Raw genomic sequence first — 18,700 nt, 5'->3', positions numbered from 1 at the left:
TGGATATCAAAACATTAGCAAGCCAATGTGACCGACAAAATATGGTGTATTGCTGTACTCTCTAAACATATTGTTGCAGTTGCTGCTGTATTCTACATTAGCTCAAACTGTGGGATATGTGTTTCCCACATCATCTAGGAAGACAGGTAGTAAAGGGTCAAATAAAGTATATAATAATATCCACAATGGTAAGCAGTGCTAAACTATTATATTGCAAACACCAAAGCTTGTCAGGTAAACAATAGCAGTCAATATGACATAAAAATCAAACAAATCAACAAGCAACTCATAATTGATACTGTGCCAAAACTCCACACCCAACTACTAACTGTTCTTAACATCCTCTCATAATAAAGGGTTGGAATTCATATGTAGCCTGTAGAATGTTTCTGCAAAGCCTTTGTGAGGATGCATGTTCTATAACTGAACTCCAGCCATGGTTCTCATTCTCCCTATATACACAAGCCAGTCACTAGATGAGAGCCACGGTTCTCATTCTCCCTATACACACAAGCCAGTCACTAGATGAGAGCCAAGGTGCTCATTCTCCCTATACACACAAGCCAGTCACTAGATGAGAGCCACGGTTCTCATTCTCCCTATACACACAAGCCAGTCACTAGATGAGAGCCACGGTGCTCATTCTCCCTATACACACAAGCCAGTCACTAGACGAGAGCCACGGTGCTCATTCTCCCTATACACACAAGCCAGTCACTAGATGAGAGCCAAGGTTCTCATTCTCCCTATACACACAAGCCAGTCACTAGACACACAAGCCAGTCACTAGCCACGGTTCTCATTCTCCCTATACACACAAGCCAGTCACTAGACGAGAGCCACGGTGCTCATTCTCCCTATACACACAAGCCAGTCACTAGATGAGAGCCACGGTTCTCATTCTCCCTATACACACAAGCCAGTCACTAGATGAGAGCCACGGTGCTCATTCTCCCTATACACACAAGCCAGTCACTAGACGAGAGCCACGGTGCTCATTCTCCCTATACACACAAGCCAGTCACTAGATGAGAGCCAAGGTGCTCATTCTCCCTATACACACAAGCCAGTCACTAGACGAGAGCCAAGGTTCTCATTCTCCCTATACACACAAGCCAGTCACTAGACGAGAGCCACGGTTCTCATTCTCCCTATACACACAAGCCAGTCACTAGATGAGAGCCAAGGTTCTCATTCTCCCTATACACACAAGCCAGTCACTAGATGAGAGTCAAGGTTCTCATTCACCCTATACACACAAGCCAGTCACTAGATGAGAGCCAAGGTGCTCATTCTCCCTATACACACAAGCCAGTCACTAGACGAGAGCCACGGTTCTCATTCTCCCTATACACACAAGCCAGTCACTAGACGAGAGCCACGGTTCTCATTCTCCCTATACACACAAGCCAGTCACTAGACGAGAGCCAAGGTTCTCATTCTCCCTATACACACAAGCCAGTCACTAGACGAGAGCCACGGTTCTCATTCTCCCTATACACACAAGCCAGTCACTAGACGAGAGCCACGGTTCTCATTCTCCCTATACACACAAGCCAGTCACTAGACGAGAGCCACGGTTCTCATTCTCCCTATACACACAAGCCAGTCACTAGATGAGAGCCACGGTGCTCATTCTCCCTATACACACAAGCCAGTCACTAGATGAGAGCCACGGTTCTCATTCTCCCTATACACACAAGCCAGTCACTAGATGAGAGCCAAGGGCCAAGGTCTGAACAACTGGATTTGAAAAGCGCAAGGTACCGTCAGTGCTTGTCTATCTAACCTCTGTTGTTCATCTATCAAATGTGAATATAACAATACGGTAGGTATTTCATCGTAATGCAATGTACGGGATGTAGCCTACACCCAGTCCTTCGTGAAAGGGATAGTGAGAGATTTTTGCAATTAAGCTAGCTGATCCCATAGACTTCCAGTCATTAACAATCGCTCCAGAAAATACCTTGAACTTCCTTCAAACTGGACGCAGAGACATGAAATGGTATCCATGAGTTCATCTGACTTGATTGCCCAAATCTCACACTATCCCTTTGAGAATTCCTATCATCCCCAAATAGACCATTATCGATTAAAGCAATGTAGGCTGACATCTACAAAATCTAATTCAATTGCAATGGTGATATTGGGCTGAATCCTAACTTGAGGAACACAAAATGTCAGCACAAGGGTTAATATTACATTATGGTATGAGTTAAGTATCTGTATTTGGACATAATGCAAAGTACAATTTTAGGACAATTTTAGGAAAAACTGTGCTGGATGAACAAGCAGACTGATTAAATTGCACCATATAACCATTCACTTTTTACAAACTCCCCTTGCTATCATATTAACTAGATAATATACACACGTGATTATAAAATAGATCTGTAGCTTTGAGAGCAAGCTATTCTGCTCTATTGATATAAATATAAATGAAAGATTTTAGGGGTTTTATTTCAATCAAATTACGTCATTTGTTTTGTGTGAATTCAAGTATCTACTTTAAGTAATTATTACATAGATAACATCTTAAAATTCTCTGATTGCACATGCTAGTATTTTTCATAAATTAAAGACATTTAATTTAGACTTAATTCATTTTACAATAAAACAGTTATGACTGGTAAAACAGCCTAAATGTTTTGCATTTCTGAGGATCATTTATGGCTTTGTTAGGATTCTGAGTTAGACAGGTGGCCCTGTTAGTTTCCCATTTGTCATTGAATCTGGTTAGAATGCGGGTCACAGAGGACTAAAAGTACTTCTTTTTGGACACCACTCGGGTTCTTTTTTAGTCCTGGTTACAACCCCCCATATAGGGGGTTAAGGTTTGAGTAGGGTGAAACTGCCCCTTAGACACGGACCTATGGCCAGTTTTGTGTCTTTGCCCATAATGGTTAAGGTTAGAATTTAGGGAGGGCAGGCTGGTTCCTAGATCTGTGTCTAAGGGCAGCCTCTTCAGGAGCATTAATGTTGGGGGAAAAGATTAGCAGTGCTCTTCAAGTGCAGAAAGACACAACAGGGGAAGGGAGGGAAGGGTTAGGGTTAGTGCAAGACAAGTGTTTTTAGAAACTATATTTGCAGGATTTCTTTTTCGTTTCATAAAATATTATTTTCAAACTGACTTCAATTTTCTATAAAAAAGACATATGCCACTCCCTTTTCTGAATTATTTCATTCAAACAAGAGCAAGTAGATTTTTCCAGATCATCCTCAATTTGGACTTCAATCTCCAAAATGGTGACAACTCATTTGATTGTGCTGCAATGGTGCAACTCTGGTCAAATACTTTCCCTCTGATTCAGCATTTAGTCCATAATTAGCAACAAAAGCAGTGGAAACATATATTCAACAACATTTTTTCATCTTCAAACTTTGTGAATATGCCGTTTACATTGCTTGGTGTAGATACAGATTTTAGTTTAGAAATGTTTGCGTAAACATCCTCAATCATACTCTTGTGCCCCAAGGTATAATTACTGTCTCAAAAATTGATAAAATCTCATATCATATGTAAAATAAAAAATAAATCCCCCATTTCAGTGTAAATTTGAAATGAACAAAATGACTATAAATACTTGAACAGCATAATAACAGAAGAAAGAGTTTGATTTATGCGTAACAGTGTGTACTCTGGGCCAAAACACAATGAGTGTATTGCACTGAAGCAGACTGATGAAAAAAAGATCTCTACTTCGGCATTCAGCTGCCACAATGAAAAACTAACTTAAGACGCCAAAGTGGAAAACAACAAAATGCAAATTTGACCTTCCTGCCTTGAAAAAACTATGGATGACGTCATTGCTTTGAGTATATAGATATATAGATATAGATATTGTATATATACACAGTACAGTATATCCATTGAAAAATCACTAGCAGTAAATTACCTCACCATGCTAATAGAATATCCTTTAAAAAATCTCTCAAGCACAACATGAATCTACAGACATGTATAGGGAATTATGCAAAATTCTATTGAAATATGACTTTTGTTTAGAAAATGCTATTTATATATTGAGTTGGATTTGAACTTTGATTACAATTAATCCCTGTTGTGAATAGCTTAACTGAAATGATGCTTAGAAATGGAATGGAGAAAAAAATGAACTGTTACATCAGCATATACCAGTAGACACATACACCTTATACAGTATAGGGTTAAAACACAAAGATCAGAGTCAAATCAAAAGCATGATCTAATTGTTTTCATGTCTCTATGGTTATTTTTAGTTTTGTTCGCTGTCCCCCAGTCCTCGTGTCGTCCATAGCGTCTTTGAGCTTACTGGCGTAATGTGGATGGCACGTCAGAGAGATAGCATCCTCTCTGGCTCCTGGGTTAGTGAAAGCAGATCTACTCTGAGGGAGGGGAAACCCTCTTGGTCTTTCCCTTCCTTGTGGTAGGGGGGTTGGGCTGTCTGTTAAATGTCGGGGTCTCCAGGTTCACCCTCTCTGTCGGGGACTGGGCTTGGTGCTGGACTTGGGCCGTGTTCGGGGTGGCGGCTGAACTTGGGTTCGGGGTGGGGGTGGAGGATGAGATTTGGGTGGAACTGAAAGGAGTCTTTGTTTGGAGAGGGGTGGCCTGAGGGGGGTGCTCTTTGGGCTTGCGGCCTCTCTTCTTTCCTGTGGTGGCACCGTTCTTAACCTCCTTTTTCTCAAACTCTTTATTTTCTGCCGGTTTGCTCTTGCTGCTGCTGGGCACCACATGGCTAGAGGCTCGGAACCAGTTCTGTACGAATGTATGATAATGTAACGTATGATAATGTAACATTTGATCATTTAATGTATGATAATGTAACGTATGATAATGTAACGTATGATAATGTAACGTATGATAATGTAACATTTGATCATTTAATGTATGATAATGTAACGTATGATAATGTAACATTTGATCATTTAATGTATGATAATGTAACGTATGATAATGTAACATTTGATCATTTAATGTATGATAATGTAACGTATGATAATGTAACATTTGATCATTTAATGTATGATAATGTAACGTATGATAATAATGAGGGAAAACGTTCTGTTACTGCATGTGTGTATGACATCGACCTGTGTGTTTTAACATGTGTTTCTAAATGAGTGAATGCGTTATCTGTGAGTGGGTCTGTTTCATATACTTCAAGGTGTATATCAGACCTGTGAGGGTTTATGTATGTAAGTCTCACCTGTGAATGTGTCTTGCTGATGTGGTACTTGACACCACTTTCTGAGCTGAATTCCTTCTGACACAATAAGCAGGTGTACTTCCCTGCGTCGCCCCCTGCCTGAAGCATACAGAAACACACCTCAGTCAGTTGTAGGTACAAGTTGTCCCTAAACCTCATCCATTTAACTTAACCTGGTCCTGATGGTCCTACCTGGTTACAGTTGGCTAGATGAGCTTTGAGCCCAGACACACTGGAGTAAACAGCTTCACAGCTCTAGAAACAGAGAGGAACAATAACAACAGATACCAACATAGTCAACTGTGCGTATAAAATGATAATTTTTAGAGCCCGTAGAGCTCAGAATTGATTGACAGCGCTGGAATGTGTAAAAGCAACTGGGGAAAAAAAACTGGATTAGTCTGAAAGGTGTTTAATGGACAGAACATTTCGTCTAGAGGGTCTTACTCCGTTTGAGCAGCAGAGGAAACCCTTCTCTTTGACCTCGTTCTTCCAGCTCTCCAGCAGCTTGGGACTGAACTTGGGAAGGCCAGGTCGAGTGTAGTTCAACTGGGGGAGGAGGACAGACAGGGACAAGATGTTCAGTGTGTGTGTGTGTGTGTGTGTGTGTGTGTGTGTGTGTGTGTGTGTGTGTGTGTGTGTGTGTGTGTGTGTGTACCTGTCTGTCTCTTACCCTCTTGCTGTCCGGTACTAGGTCATCTTTGATGCGGCGCTTGGTTCCCCAGTCCTTGGTCAGTTCATCCTCTGCTATCTCCTGCAGGTGGAACACTGCTACCTGGGCCGACCGACGTCTCACCCTACCACTGGGAGTCCTCTCAAAGTCCTCCCCCAGCCCCTCTCTCTCCCCACCCCTCTCTCTCCCCTCCTCTCTCTCTTTCTCCCTACCTGCAGACAACTCTTGCCACTTCTCCTTTTCCTTCCTCTCTCTCTCCGTGTGGTTCAGCTCCCTCCTTCCCCCAAGCTGTGTCTGGGAGTCCTCTGTGCTCACCTGAAAGAGGAGGGACAGCCCAGACCAATGAGAGAATTCACAGAGATTCAACCAACGACTATGGGTGTAATCTCAACAGATAAACATATAAAAGGAGAACACTTGTGCTCTCTCTTACCCCTCTGCTGGCGTTAGTGTTGTTGGTATCGTTGATGTTGGTGGTGTTTGGGGTGGTGGGGGTACGGTGTTCAGTGCGGAGGTGGTAGTCTCTGCCAGCCTTGGAGCGGTAGGTCTTCCCACAGTGCTGACACAGAAACACAGGCTTGTCCTCCTCTGACAGCTCTCTGCCACAGCGCTTCTGATGGTACTGGTACCCCATTAGACTGGAGAAATGGGCCGAGCAGCCCTGTGGGTGTGTGGGTGGGTGCACGTACGTGTGCGTGCAACATTGAAAATGGGAGAAATAGAAAATTCACATTAGACTGGAAATCAGGTTAGTGGAGCAGAGTATGGTTGTGTTTAACAAACATGTCTAGGTTATATTCATCTAACTTCATATAGTGTCACTGACATAAACTAGCGTTCTCAAGAGAAGTGGACAACCATTTTTGTGGTTGAATGAGAGAAGAGTGAGTTAGAAGTGGAAGAAATAAATGAAATGCCCATGAATGGATGAAGAGAGGTTAGTGAGAATGTCTGTCTCAGCTGCCATGTTTCTTCACCTCTCTCTTCTCTGCACTCTAGTGTGAGTAATTGGTAACAGAGTGTTGATGTGTGTTTGGGCAGAATGACAAGAAAGAGAGAGGGAAGGAGGGAGTGAGAGAGGAGAGAGAGAAATAAATAAATAAAGAGGGAGAGGGCATTAGAAGGAGATGGAGGGGTGTGCAGCAGAAAGAGAAAAGAGAGAGAGAGAAAGTGGGATTATAGAGAAAAAGAAGCACATACCTCGTTAGGACACTTGATTCGTCCCATCTGTTTGAGCACTCTGCGCAGCCTCTCTCTCTCCTCCTGCCTGTCCCCCGTCTGGCCCTCGCTCCCCGAGGCCTGAAGGGGGAACAAGCACAGCGTCGCACCAGAGTCGTGTCCCCTCAACCCCCCCCCCCCAACTAGACCGGGAAAATGTGTTTTCCATCTCAGGCGTCAGGCGGTGCCAGGATCATTAAATGGTTTCATGGCAAAGCCGTTACTCAAGACATGTTTATGACAACTGTCAAACTAATGTTTTCACCGAAGGGTTTATCAGTGCCAGAAACATGTCTGATAAAAACAGCAGCTGACAGCACAGCCAGAGAGAGGACAGGGGAGGGGACGACACATCAGGGCTGTCACAGCCAGAGAGAGGACAGGGGAGGGGACGACACATCAGGGCTGTCACAGCCAGAGAGAGGACAGGGGAGGGGACGACACATCAGGGCTGTCACAGCCAGAGAGAGGACAGGGGAGGGGACGACACATCAGGGCTGTCACAGCCAGAGAGAGGACAGGGGAGGGGACGACACATCAGGGCAGTCACAGCCAGAGAGAGGACAGGGGAGGGGACGACACATCAGGGCTGTCACAGCCAGAGAGAGGACAGGGGAGGGGACGACACATCAGGGCTGTCACAGCCAGAGAGAGGACAGGGGAGGGGACGACACATCAGGGCTGTCACAGCCAGAGAGAGGACAGGGGAGGGGACAACACATCAGGGCTGTCACAGCCAGAGAGAGGACAGGGGAGGGGACGACACATCAGGGCTGTCACAGCCAGAGAGAGGACAGGGGAGGGGACAACACATCAGGGCAGTCACAGCCAGAGAGAGGACAGGGGAGGGGACGACACATCAGGGCAGGCACAGCCAGAGAGAGGACAGGGGAGGGGACGACACATCAGGGCAGTCACAGCCAGAGAGATGACAGGGGAGGGGACGACACATCAGGGCAGGCACAGCCAGAGAGAGGACAGGGGAGGGGACGACACATCAGGGCAGTCACAGCCAGAGAGATGACAGGGGAGGGGACGACACATCAGGGCAGGCACAGCCAGAGAGATGACAGGGGAGGGGACGACACATCAGGGCAGTCACAGCCAGAGAGATGACAGGGGAGGGGACGACACATCAGGGCAGGCACAGCCAGAGAGAGGACAGGGGAGGGGCCGACACATCAGGGCAGTCACAGCCAGAGAGAGGACAGGGGAGGGGCCGACACATCAGGGCAGTCACAGCCAGAGAGAGGACAGGGGAGGGGACGACACATCAGGGCAGGCACAGCCAGAGAGAGGACAGGGGAGGGGCCGACACATCAGGGCAGTCACAGCCAGAGAGATGACAGGGGAGGGACCTCTCACACATCAGGGCAGTCACAGCCAGAGAGAGGACAGGGGAGGGGACTGACACATCAGGGCAGTCACAGCCAGAGATTTCAGGGGATGTTTTTACATCAGGGCAGTCACAGCCAGAAAACAGGGGAGGGACGACACATCAGGGCAGTCACAGCCAGAGAGAGACAGGGGAGGGACGAAACATCAGGGCAGTCACAGACAGAGGGGACAGGAGGGGACCCTTTTGACACATCAGGGCAGGCACAGCCAGAGAGAGGACAGGGGAGGGGATTGACACATCTCTAGGCACAGCCAGAGAGAGGACAGGGGGGATAAGACTGCAAGCCAGAGGAGGACAGGGGATTCCCACATCAGGGCAGTCACAGCCAGAGAGAGGACAGGGAGGGGAGACACATCAGGGCAGTCACAGCCAGAGAGAGGCCAGGGGAGGGGACGACACATCAGGGCAGTCACAGCCAGAGAGAGGACAGGGGACACATCAGGGCAGTCACAGCCAGAGAGAGGACAGGGGAGGGGACGACACATCAGGGCAGTCACAGCCAGAGAGAGGACAGGGGAGGGGACGACACATCAGGGCAGTCACAGCCAGAGAGAGGACAGGGGAGGGGACGACACATCAGGGCAGTCACAGCCAGAGAGAGGACAGGGGAGGGGACGACACATCAGGGCAGTCACAGCCAGAGAGAGGACAGGGGAGGGGACGACACATCAGGGCAGTCACAGCCAGAGAGAGGACAGGGGAGGGGACGACACATCAGGGCAGTCACAGCCAGAGAGAGGACAGGGGAGGGGACGACACATCAGGGCAGTCACAGCCAGAGAGAGGACAGGGGAGGGGACGACACATCAGGGCAGTCACAGCCAGAGAGAGACAGGGGAGGGGACGACACATCAGGGCAGTCACAGCCAGAGAGAGGCCAGGGAGGGGACGACACATCAGGGCAGTCACAGCCAGAGAGAGGACAGGGGAGGGGATGACACATCAGGGCAGTCACAGCCAGAGAGAGGACAGGGGAGGGACGACACATCAGGGCAGTCACAGCCAGAGAGAGGACAGGGGAGAGGGGGGACACATCAGGGCAGTCACAGCCAGAGAGAGACAGGGGAGGGGACACATCAGGGCAGTCACAGCCAGAGAGAGGACAGGGAGGGGACGACACATCAGGGCTGTCACAGCCAGAGAGAGGACAGGGGAGGGGACGACACATCAGGGCTGTCACAGCCAGAGAGAGGACAGGGGAGGGGACGACACATCAGGGCAGGCACAGCCAGAGAGAGGACAGGGGAGGGGACGACACATCAGGGCAGTGAATATGTTGAGAGAACAACTCTCTGGATTAAAAATGCAACTGTGGATACACTCTCAGGTGCATCTCAATAGTCTACATTGGCTTTCTGTCCTTGTCTCTTTTCCATCATCTGTATTCCTGGTGGGCATCCTCCACTTTCATTTCAATTATGTTTTTAGATTTGTACACTCTTAGAAAAAAATGTTTCCAAAAGGGTTCTGGCTGTCCCTATAGGAGAACCATTTGAACAACTCTTTTTGGGTTCCAGGTAGAACACATGGGGACAGCTGAAGAACCCTTTTGGAAACATGTTTTCTAAGAGTGTACAGATGAAGGAGCGAAAGCCGTTTGAGATTATTGAGATACATCTCTAGTCTGAGAGGGAAAAGAGGGGGATAAGACTGCAACTCAGAGGAATACATGTTATTCCCACACTAAAACAAAGTGAATCATGTCAGTCAGACCCTGAGGCTGGAGAACACACTCCCACCAGTCTTAGATCCACCAGGGGACACACAGAAACCCCCAGCAATTATTTGTAAAACCTTTATCAGACATGAGTGAGAGTGAGGGGGGAGAAAGAGTGAAAGATAAATATATATTGAAAAAGACAGAAAGAAAGAGAGTAGGAAAGAGCAAGACAGACATTTTGTGAGAGTGTGAGAGGAAGTAAGAGAGAGAGAGAGAGAGAGGGAGCACGAGAGAGAGAGAGAGAGAGAGAGAGAGAGAGAGAGAGAGAGAGAGAGAGAGAGAGAGAGAGAGAGAGAGAGAGAGAGAGAGGAGACAAGAGAGAGAGAGGGAGCACTAGAGAGAGAGAGAGGGAGCACTAGAGAGAGAGAGGGGAGTACTAGCAGAGAGAGAAGAGAGAGAAGAGGGAGCACTACTAGAGAGGGAACACTAGAGAGAGAGAGAGAGAGAGAGAGCACTAGAGAGAGAGAGAAAGAGAGAGAGGGAGCACTAGAGAGAGAGGGGGGGGGGTACTAGAGAGAGAGAAAGAGAGAGAGGGAGCACAAGAGAGAGAGAAAGAGAGAGGGGGCACTAGAGAGAGAGAGAGAGAGTACTAGAGAGAGAGAACAAGGGAGAGAGTACTAGAGAGAGGGAGCACTAGGGAGAAAGAGAGCACTAGAGAGAGAGAGAGGGAGCACGAAAGAGAACGAGAGAGAGAGAGCACTAGAGAGAGAACTAGAGAGGGAGAGAAAGCGAGAGAAATAGAGAGAGGAAGAGAGAGATAGAACACTAGAGAGAGAGAAAGAGAGAGGGAGCACTAGAGAGAGAGAAAGAGATAGAGGGAGCACTAGAGAGAGAAGAACAAACACCATTGTAAATACAACCCATATTTATGCTTATTTATTTTATCTTGTGTCCTTTAACCATTTGTACATTGTTAAAACACTGTATATATATAATATGACATTTGTAATGTCTTTATTGTTTTGAAACTTCTGTATGTGTAATGTTTACTGTTAATTTTTATTGTTTATTTCACTTTATATATTCACTTTATATATTATCTACCTCCCTTGCTTTGGCAATGTTAACACATGTTTCCCATGCCAATAAAGCCCTTGAATTGAATTTAATTGAGAGAGAACGAGAGAGAGTACTAGAGAGAGAGAGAGAGCACGAGAGAGAGAGGGAGCACGAGAGAGAGAGAGCACTAGAGAGAGAGAGCACTATAGAGGGAGAGCACGAGAGAGAGAGAGGGAGCACGAGAGAGAGAGAGAGAGCACGAGAGAGAGAGAGTACTAGAGAGAGAGAACGAGAGAGAGAGAACGAGAGAGAGAGAGGGAGCACAAGAGAGAGAGAGGGAGCACTAGAGAGAGAGAGGGGGCACTAGAGAGAGAGAGGGGGGAGTACTAGAGAGATAGAAAGAGAGAAAGGGAGTACTAGAGAGAGAGTAAGAGAGAGAGGGAGCACTAGAGAGAGAGAGAGAGAGAGAGAGAGAGAGAGAGAACACTAGAGAGAGAGAGGAAGCACTGAGAGAGAGGAGCAGTAGAGAGAGGGGACCACTAACTAGAGAGAGAGAGAAAGAGAGAGAAGTACTAGAGAGAGAATGAGAGAGAGGAGTAGAGAGAGAGAGAGAGGGAGCACAAGAGAGAGAGAGAGTACTAGAGAGAGAGAGAGAGCACTAGAGAGAGAGAGGGGGAGTACGAGAGAGAGAGAAAGAGAGAGAGAGCACAAGAGAGAGAGAAAGAGAGAGAGAGTACTAGAGAGAGAGAACGAGAGCGAGAGAGAGTACTAGAGAGAGAACGAGAGCGAGAGTACTAGAGAGAGAGGGAGCACTAGGGAGAGAGAGAGCACTAGAGAAAGAGAGAGCATTAGAGAGAGAGAGGGAGCACGAAAGAGAGAGAAAGAGATAGAGGGTGCACTAGAGAGAGAGAACGAGAGAGAGGGAGCACTAGAGAGAGAGAGAGAGCACTAGAGAGAGAACTAGAGAAAGAGAAAGAGAGAGAAAGAGAGAGAGGGAGCACTAGACAGAGAGAGAGCACTAGAGAGAGAGAACGAGAGAGAGAGCACTAGAGAGAGAGAGAGCACTAGAGAGAAAGAGGGAGCACGAGAGAGAAAGAGAGAGCACTAGAGAGAGAGAGCACCAGAGAGAGAGAGGGAGCACGAGAGAGAAAGAGAGCACGAGAGGGAGAGAGAGTACTAGAGAGAGAACAAGAGAGAGAGGGAGCACAAGAGAGAGAGTACTAGAGAGAGAGGGAGCACTAGAGAGAGAGAGAGCACTAGAGAGAGAGAGAGAGAGAACACTAGAGAGAGACAGGAAGCACTGGAGACGGGGGAGCAGTAGAGAGAGGGGGAGCACTAGAGAAAGAGAGAGCAAAAGAGAGAGAGAGCACTAGAGAGAGAATGAGAGAGAGGGAGTACTAGAGAGAGAGAGAATGAGAGAGAGAGCACGAGAGAGAGAGAGAGAGAGCACTAGAGAGAGAGAGAGCACTAGAGAGAGAGCACAAGAGAGAGAGAGAGCACTAGAGAGAGAGAGAGAGAGAGAGAGCACTAGAGAGAGGGAGCACTAGAGAGAGGGAGCACTAGAGAGAGAGAGAGCACTTGAGAGAGGGAGCACTAGAGAGAGTGAGCACTAGAGAGAGTGAGCACTAGAGAGAGGGAGCACTAGAGAGAGTGCACTAGAGAGGGAGCACTGGAGAGAGGGAGCACTGGAGAGAGGGAGCACTAGAGAGAGAGCACTAGAGAGAGGGAGCACTAGAGAGAGAGAGGGAGCACTAGAGAGAGTGCACTAGAGAGAGGGAGCACTAGAGAGAGTGCACTAGAGAGAGGGAGCAAGAGAGAGTGCACTAGAGAGAGTGCACTAGAGAGGGAGCACTAGAGAGAGTGCACTAGAGAGGGAGCACTAGAGAGAGTGCACTAGAGAGGGAGCACTGGAGAGAGTGCACTAGAGAGGGAGCACTAGAGAGAGTGCACTAGAGAGGGAGCACTAGAGAGAGTGCACTAGAGAGGGAGCACTGGAGAGAGTGCACTAGAGAGGGAGCACTAGAGAGAGTGCACTAGAGAGGGAGAGTACAAGAGAGATAACGAGAGAGAGGGAGTACTAGAGAGAGAGAATGAGAGAGAGAGAGCACTAGAGAGAGAGAGAGAGAGCACTAGAGAGAGAGAGAGCACTAGAGAGAGAGAGAGAGCACAAGAGAGAGAGAGAGCACTAGAGAGAGAGAGTACTAGAGAGAGAACGAGAGAGAGGGAGTACTAGAGAGAGAGAGAGAGAATGAGAGAGAGAGAGAGCACTAGAGAGAGAGAGAGAGCACTAGAGAGAGAGAGAGCACTAGAGAGAGAGAGAGCACAAGAGAGAGAGAGAGCACTAGAGAGAGAGAGAGAGCACTAGAGAGAGGGAGCACTAGAGAGAGGGAGCACTAGAGAGAGAGAGAGCACTTGAGAGAGGGAGCACTAGAGAGAGTGAGCACTAGAGAGAGAGCACTAGAGAGAGGGAGCACTAGAGAGAGTGCACTAGAGAGGGTGCACTGGAGAGAGTACACTAGAGAGGGAGCACTGGAGAGAGTGCACTAGAGAGGGAGCACTAGAGAGAGTGCACTAGAGAGGAAGCACTTGAGAGAGTGCACTAGAGAGGGAGCACTAGAGAGAGTGCACTAGAGAGGGAGCACTAGAGAGAGTGCACTAGAGAGGGAGCACTAGAGAGAGTGCACTAGAGAGGGAGCACTAGAGAGAGTGCACTAGAGAGGGAGCACTGGAGAGAGTACACTAGAGAGGGAGCACTAGAGAGAGTGCACTAGAGAGGGAGCACTAGAGAGAGTGCACTAGAGAGGGAGCACTGGAGAGAGTGCACTAGAGAGGGAGCACTAGAGAGAGTGCACTAGAGAGGGAGCACTGGAGAGAGAGAGGAGATACACTCTTAGTAAAAGAAAGGGTTCCAAAAGGGTTCTTCGGCTGTCGCCATAGGATAACCCTTTTTGGTTGCAGGTAGAACTAATTTAGGTTCCATCTAGAACCCTATGTGAAAAGGGTTCTACATGGAACCAAAAAGCGTTCTTCTAAAGGTTATCCTATGGAGAGAGATGAAGAACCCTTGTTGGTTATAGCACCTTTGTTTCTAAAACAGTAGAAAATACGAGTTAGCTGGTGTGTCACAGTACAACAACAAGGTCTCTGTCATCCTGCTGGCTTTTCCCACACTGCACTGTGGCTCAGCCATGTGACCAGAGGACACACACTGGGTACAGATTAGCAATGATGCCACTTCTGCAGGTAATGCAGAACAACACAAACACACACACACACACACACACACACACACACACACACACACACACACACACACACACTCACACACACACACACACACACAATGGAAGTTCACTGCTTTAAAACACAAACTGTACTCTCTCCTAATAATGATATGGAGAGCAGCCAATATGACCATGGGACAAAAGGCAGGGACTGAACACAAATGAGGGCATCATTTAAAATGATCAGCTATGATGGCAAGGCTGACTGGAATACACACACACAGGTTTGCTCATTTATATTTGATGATACTTTCTGAGATAGTAGTTTTGAATTATTCAACAAACTTAATTGGAGCAGCATTCCACTAATGCAGGAGTGAGGGCCATGTTGATATCTTGATGAACCTCTCTACTGAGAGACAGCACCAGAATGTAATGTGCATGCTTTCAGAACGGCCATATCAATCAGAACTTCAGGTATGCCAAAAAGCATAACAATAGAAATCAATTAGGACATTTCACCCCCAATCCCAAACCAATGCCTCACGTCTGAAGGGAACCCACAACAGAGTTCCCTCCACTGTCATGTTGATGAAACCCACAGGGTTACTTTTAAAATGGATCGTTTCTGACCAGCGGATCAATAGATCAATCAACTTAGGGAAAGTGTGTGTGTGTGTGTGTGTGTGTGTGTGTGTGTGTGTGTGTGTGTGTGTGTGTGTGTGTGTGTGTGTGTGTGTGTGTGTGTGTGTGTGTGTGTGTGTGTGTGCGTGTGTGTACCTTGCTGCTGTGCTCAGCCATTGTATGGTAGTTGAGTCCGGCCTTGGACCTAAACTGTTTGTGGCACTCCTGGCACTTCAGGGCATCCTGGAGCTGCAGGGTTAAAGGACAAAGGTCACACAGTCATTCCTATTCATCAGAGCCTCTTGGATCCAATGACAGTAAAGAACCTATGAAAAGAGAGTGCATTTCTGCTCACTGTTCCCCCAGCGTGAGCTAGTGATACAGAACCATTTCACCCAGAATGGTCTTTGTCAGGTAATCATCAAGACCAATAAGTGGAAAGTAGCCGTTTTCATGAAGACACACGTATGGATGAATCTGTAAGAATCTGTAAGAGGAAGATGTTTTACAGTGACTGACCCCTGTGCTGATGTGGGGATTCCACCCCTCCTTAATGACATTGCAGTCACTTTTACAGTCTCACAGCCCACCAGGCCAGGCTTCATAAAGAACAGTCTCCCAGCTTACTGCCACACAGCAATCTCAGTGTGTGTCTGAATAGTCCAGGCTACCTCTCCTTGTGTCCTTTCCTGATTGCTTTGAGCAAGCCTGGGTTTTCAGATTGGTACAGTTAAACGAGTGGAGGCTACTTCAGAGTATTGAGACTCAGCCACAGTCATTCCTCCAGCCCTTCAATCATTACTTTGCATTCGAATGGCTCCCCAGACCTTTCCCGATACACCGGTCGGACCCTGAACAGCTGAAATCTTCAGCGTATGGAAACGTTGCTCAATTGGTATCAAGGAGCCAAACGTGTGCCATGAAAGGCCACCAGGCAGGATGGGCCATGGACTCATGCTGCTTAAGCCAAAACCGAACTCTGAATTCAGCATGACGCAACAGGAAGTAGGATTCGCCAGACCAGACAATGTTGTTCCACCCCTCAGTTGTCCAGTGTTGGTGATCATGTGCCCACTGGAGCTGCTTCTTGTTTTTAGCTGATAGGAGCAGAACCCGGTGTGGTCGTCTGCTGTAATAGTCCATGCGTGACAAGGGTCGACGTACTTTCTGAGATGTCGTTTTGCACACCACTGTTGAACTGCGCTGCTACAGTATTTTCCTGTTTGTGGCCTGCCTGTTAGCTTGCACGATTCTTGCCGTTCTCCTTCGACCTCTCATCAACAAACCACGTGACTCACTGTCTGTAGGAGCTAACCATTTTCATGAACAGGGTGGTGTACCTAATAAACGGTCCACTGAGTGTATATTGTTCTTGTACACAGCATTCTATACTGTACAGTGATATTTAGATGTTGGTATAAATATGTAGGGCAACTGACACTGATCAGAATGTGTTCAGAACAATTGTTTGAGCGAGTTAGAATCAAGAACAGATGTGGAACAGTACCCAAGTATAATATTATACAGAACATGTGAAATATGGAATGGGATTTAGGGCAAGTGTCAAATGATATACTGTGGTTTCAGAGTTTCAACAGAGAGTGTGAAACACAATCCTTCATTTAGAGGAATGAAAGACAGATGTGACGATAATGGTGATGACGGATCATAAATATATGGTTCGCCCCTAAAAATCAAAATATGTTATGTCAAATGTATTCAGAAGTCGAACTGAGTCAGAATATGGCTGTTGTGAGGATCTGTTGTGAGGATCTGTTGTGAGGATCTGTTGTGAGGATCCTGCTACAAGCAGTAAGAGAAATCTGCAGGCTACGGTCTCAAATGGAAGGGAATGATTGGAACTATTTCATTTGAGTTGTGAAAACATCTGTTTGGATTGATATGGTTCTCCTGTACAATCACCCTAGGCCTCTGTTCTGATTGACAGCTGTGTGGTCCACTCACCTTTTGGCAGATCTCCATGTGTTTCTTAAGGCCGGAGACGGTCTTTCTGGTGACAATGGAGCAGGTAGGACAGAGCACCTCCCCTCGCTCTGAGATGGCATGCTGCCACTGGGCCTCTGCTGGAGTACCTGGAGGATACATCAACCAATCAATACTTTATATTTGTCAAAAACACGCTGAGGTAAACATGTGTACGAGTAAGTAAATTGGGAGATGGTTTTTGTCTTGTCAATAAACCAAAATACACAAGTTGTCCAGAACAGCCATTTCAGTACCAGAGGTGAGGGGTAGTGGGTCTCTTCTGGAGGCTGGGCCAGGGTTCTTCCTCTGGGGCTCCTCGCTGAACAGACCTCCCTCTGATCTCTTCACACGACCAGCCTTTAGCTTCTCCTCTACCTTGTTCATACCTGAAACATACAGTGTGTGACTGGACGTGACGTGCGTATACACGTGTGTATGGTCCAGGTTCAGTAACGGGGGAAAGGGAAACAGATCCAGTGACATTTACAGTCAAAGTCTAGAACAGAGTCAGTTATGCAGAGCAGTACGACACCAGGACAATTACAGATATACCCGACGAAATTCGAGCAAGTGTTGCCTTCCAGAGAGACATCAGAGATTGTAACATTCTCTGTTTCACAGAAACATGGCTCACTCGGGATATGTTGTGGGAATCGGTTCAGCCATCGGGCTTCTCCATGCATCGCGCAGACGGAGATAAAAAGGGCGGGCGTGTATGCTTTATGATTAACGACTCATGGTGTAATCATAACAACATACAGGAACTCAAGTCCTTCTGCTCACCAGATCTATAATTCCTTACAATCAAGTGCCGGCCATTTTACCTACCAAGAGAATTCTCATCAGTTATAGTCACAGCTGTGTACATTCCCCCTCATGCAGACACCAAGAAGGACATCAAGGAACTTCACTGGACTATATGTAAACTGGAAACCATACATCCTGAAGCTCCATTTATTGTAGCTGGGTATTTTAACAAAGCAAATTTGAGAATAGGTCTACCTAAATTCTGTCAGCATATTGATTGTGCTACGCGCATGCACAACACCCTCGACCACTGCTACTCTAACTTCCGCGATGCATACAAAGCCCTCCTCCGCCCTCCCTTCGGCAAATCCGACCACGACGCCATCTTGCTCGTTCCGTCTTATAGGCAAAATCGGACACCGACGTCACGCTTCCAGACAAACTAAACACCTTCTTTGCCCGCTTTGAGGATAATACAGTGCCACCTTCACGGCCCGCTAACAAGGACTGCACCCCTCCCCCTTCTCCGTGGCTGACGTGAGTAAAATATTTAAAAGTGTTAACCCTCGCAAGGCTGCTGGCCCAGACGGCATCCCTAGTCGCGTCTTCAAAGCATGTGCAGATCAGCTGGCAGGTGTGTTTAAGGACATATTAAATCACTCCCTATCCCATTCTGTTTTCCCCACATGCTTCAAGATGGCTACCATTGTTCCTGTACCCAAGTAGGCAAAGATAACTGAACTAAATGACTACCGCCCCATAGCACTCACTTCTGTCATCATGAAGTGCTTTGAGAGACTAGTCAAGGATCATATCACCTCCACCTTACCGGTCACCCTAGACCCACTCAGTTTGCATACCGCCCCAACAGGTCCACAGACGACGCAATCACCATCACACTGCACACTGCTCTAGCCCATCTGG

The 18,700-nt window shown here is 47.2% G+C and overlaps 1 protein-coding gene and 1 long non-coding RNA gene across 6 annotated transcripts in view; one reads left to right on the top strand and one right to left on the bottom strand.

Moving 5' to 3' along the window:
- The first annotated feature begins 340 nt into the window (after positions 1-340).
- Positions 341-1,579, top strand: LOC127912480 (uncharacterized). 2 transcript variants are annotated; one of them, XR_008082866.1, is made up of 5 exons: positions 341-488; positions 538-635; positions 1,041-1,187; positions 1,286-1,383; positions 1,433-1,579. It is a non-coding gene; the product is annotated as an uncharacterized LOC127912480 (long non-coding RNA). The 2 variants fall into 2 exon arrangements; XR_008082867.1 differs by having other exon boundaries at positions 538-684.
- znf512b (zinc finger protein 512B) overlaps positions 844-18,700 on the bottom strand; it is a 73,756-nt gene continuing 55,899 nt past the window's right edge. For all 4 annotated transcript variants that reach the window (XM_052481877.1, XM_052481876.1, XM_052481879.1 and 1 more), the window contains 10 exons: positions 17,284-17,415; positions 17,009-17,136; positions 15,200-15,292; positions 7,060-7,158; positions 6,293-6,520; positions 5,860-6,174; positions 5,634-5,735; positions 5,379-5,441; positions 5,187-5,285; positions 844-4,735 (listed from right to left, as the gene is read on the bottom strand). In XM_052481877.1, the coding sequence (XP_052337837.1) occupies positions 4,361-4,735; positions 5,187-5,285; positions 5,379-5,441; positions 5,634-5,735; positions 5,860-6,174; positions 6,293-6,520; positions 7,060-7,158; positions 15,200-15,292; positions 17,009-17,136; positions 17,284-17,415 (1,634 nt within the window). In that variant the 3' untranslated portion in view covers positions 844-4,360. The remainder of the gene's footprint in view (positions 4,736-5,186; positions 5,286-5,378; positions 5,442-5,633; positions 5,736-5,859; positions 6,175-6,292; positions 6,521-7,059; positions 7,159-15,199; positions 15,293-17,008; positions 17,137-17,283; positions 17,416-18,700) is intronic.

The sequence above is a fragment of the Oncorhynchus keta genome, chromosome 27 (assembly GCF_023373465.1).
Source record: "Oncorhynchus keta strain PuntledgeMale-10-30-2019 chromosome 27, Oket_V2, whole genome shotgun sequence".
NCBI classification, from domain to species: domain Eukaryota; kingdom Metazoa; phylum Chordata; class Actinopteri; order Salmoniformes; family Salmonidae; genus Oncorhynchus; species Oncorhynchus keta.
The sequence above is the reverse complement of the archived record's forward strand: the minus strand, read 5'-3'. Positions and strand labels throughout refer to the sequence as shown.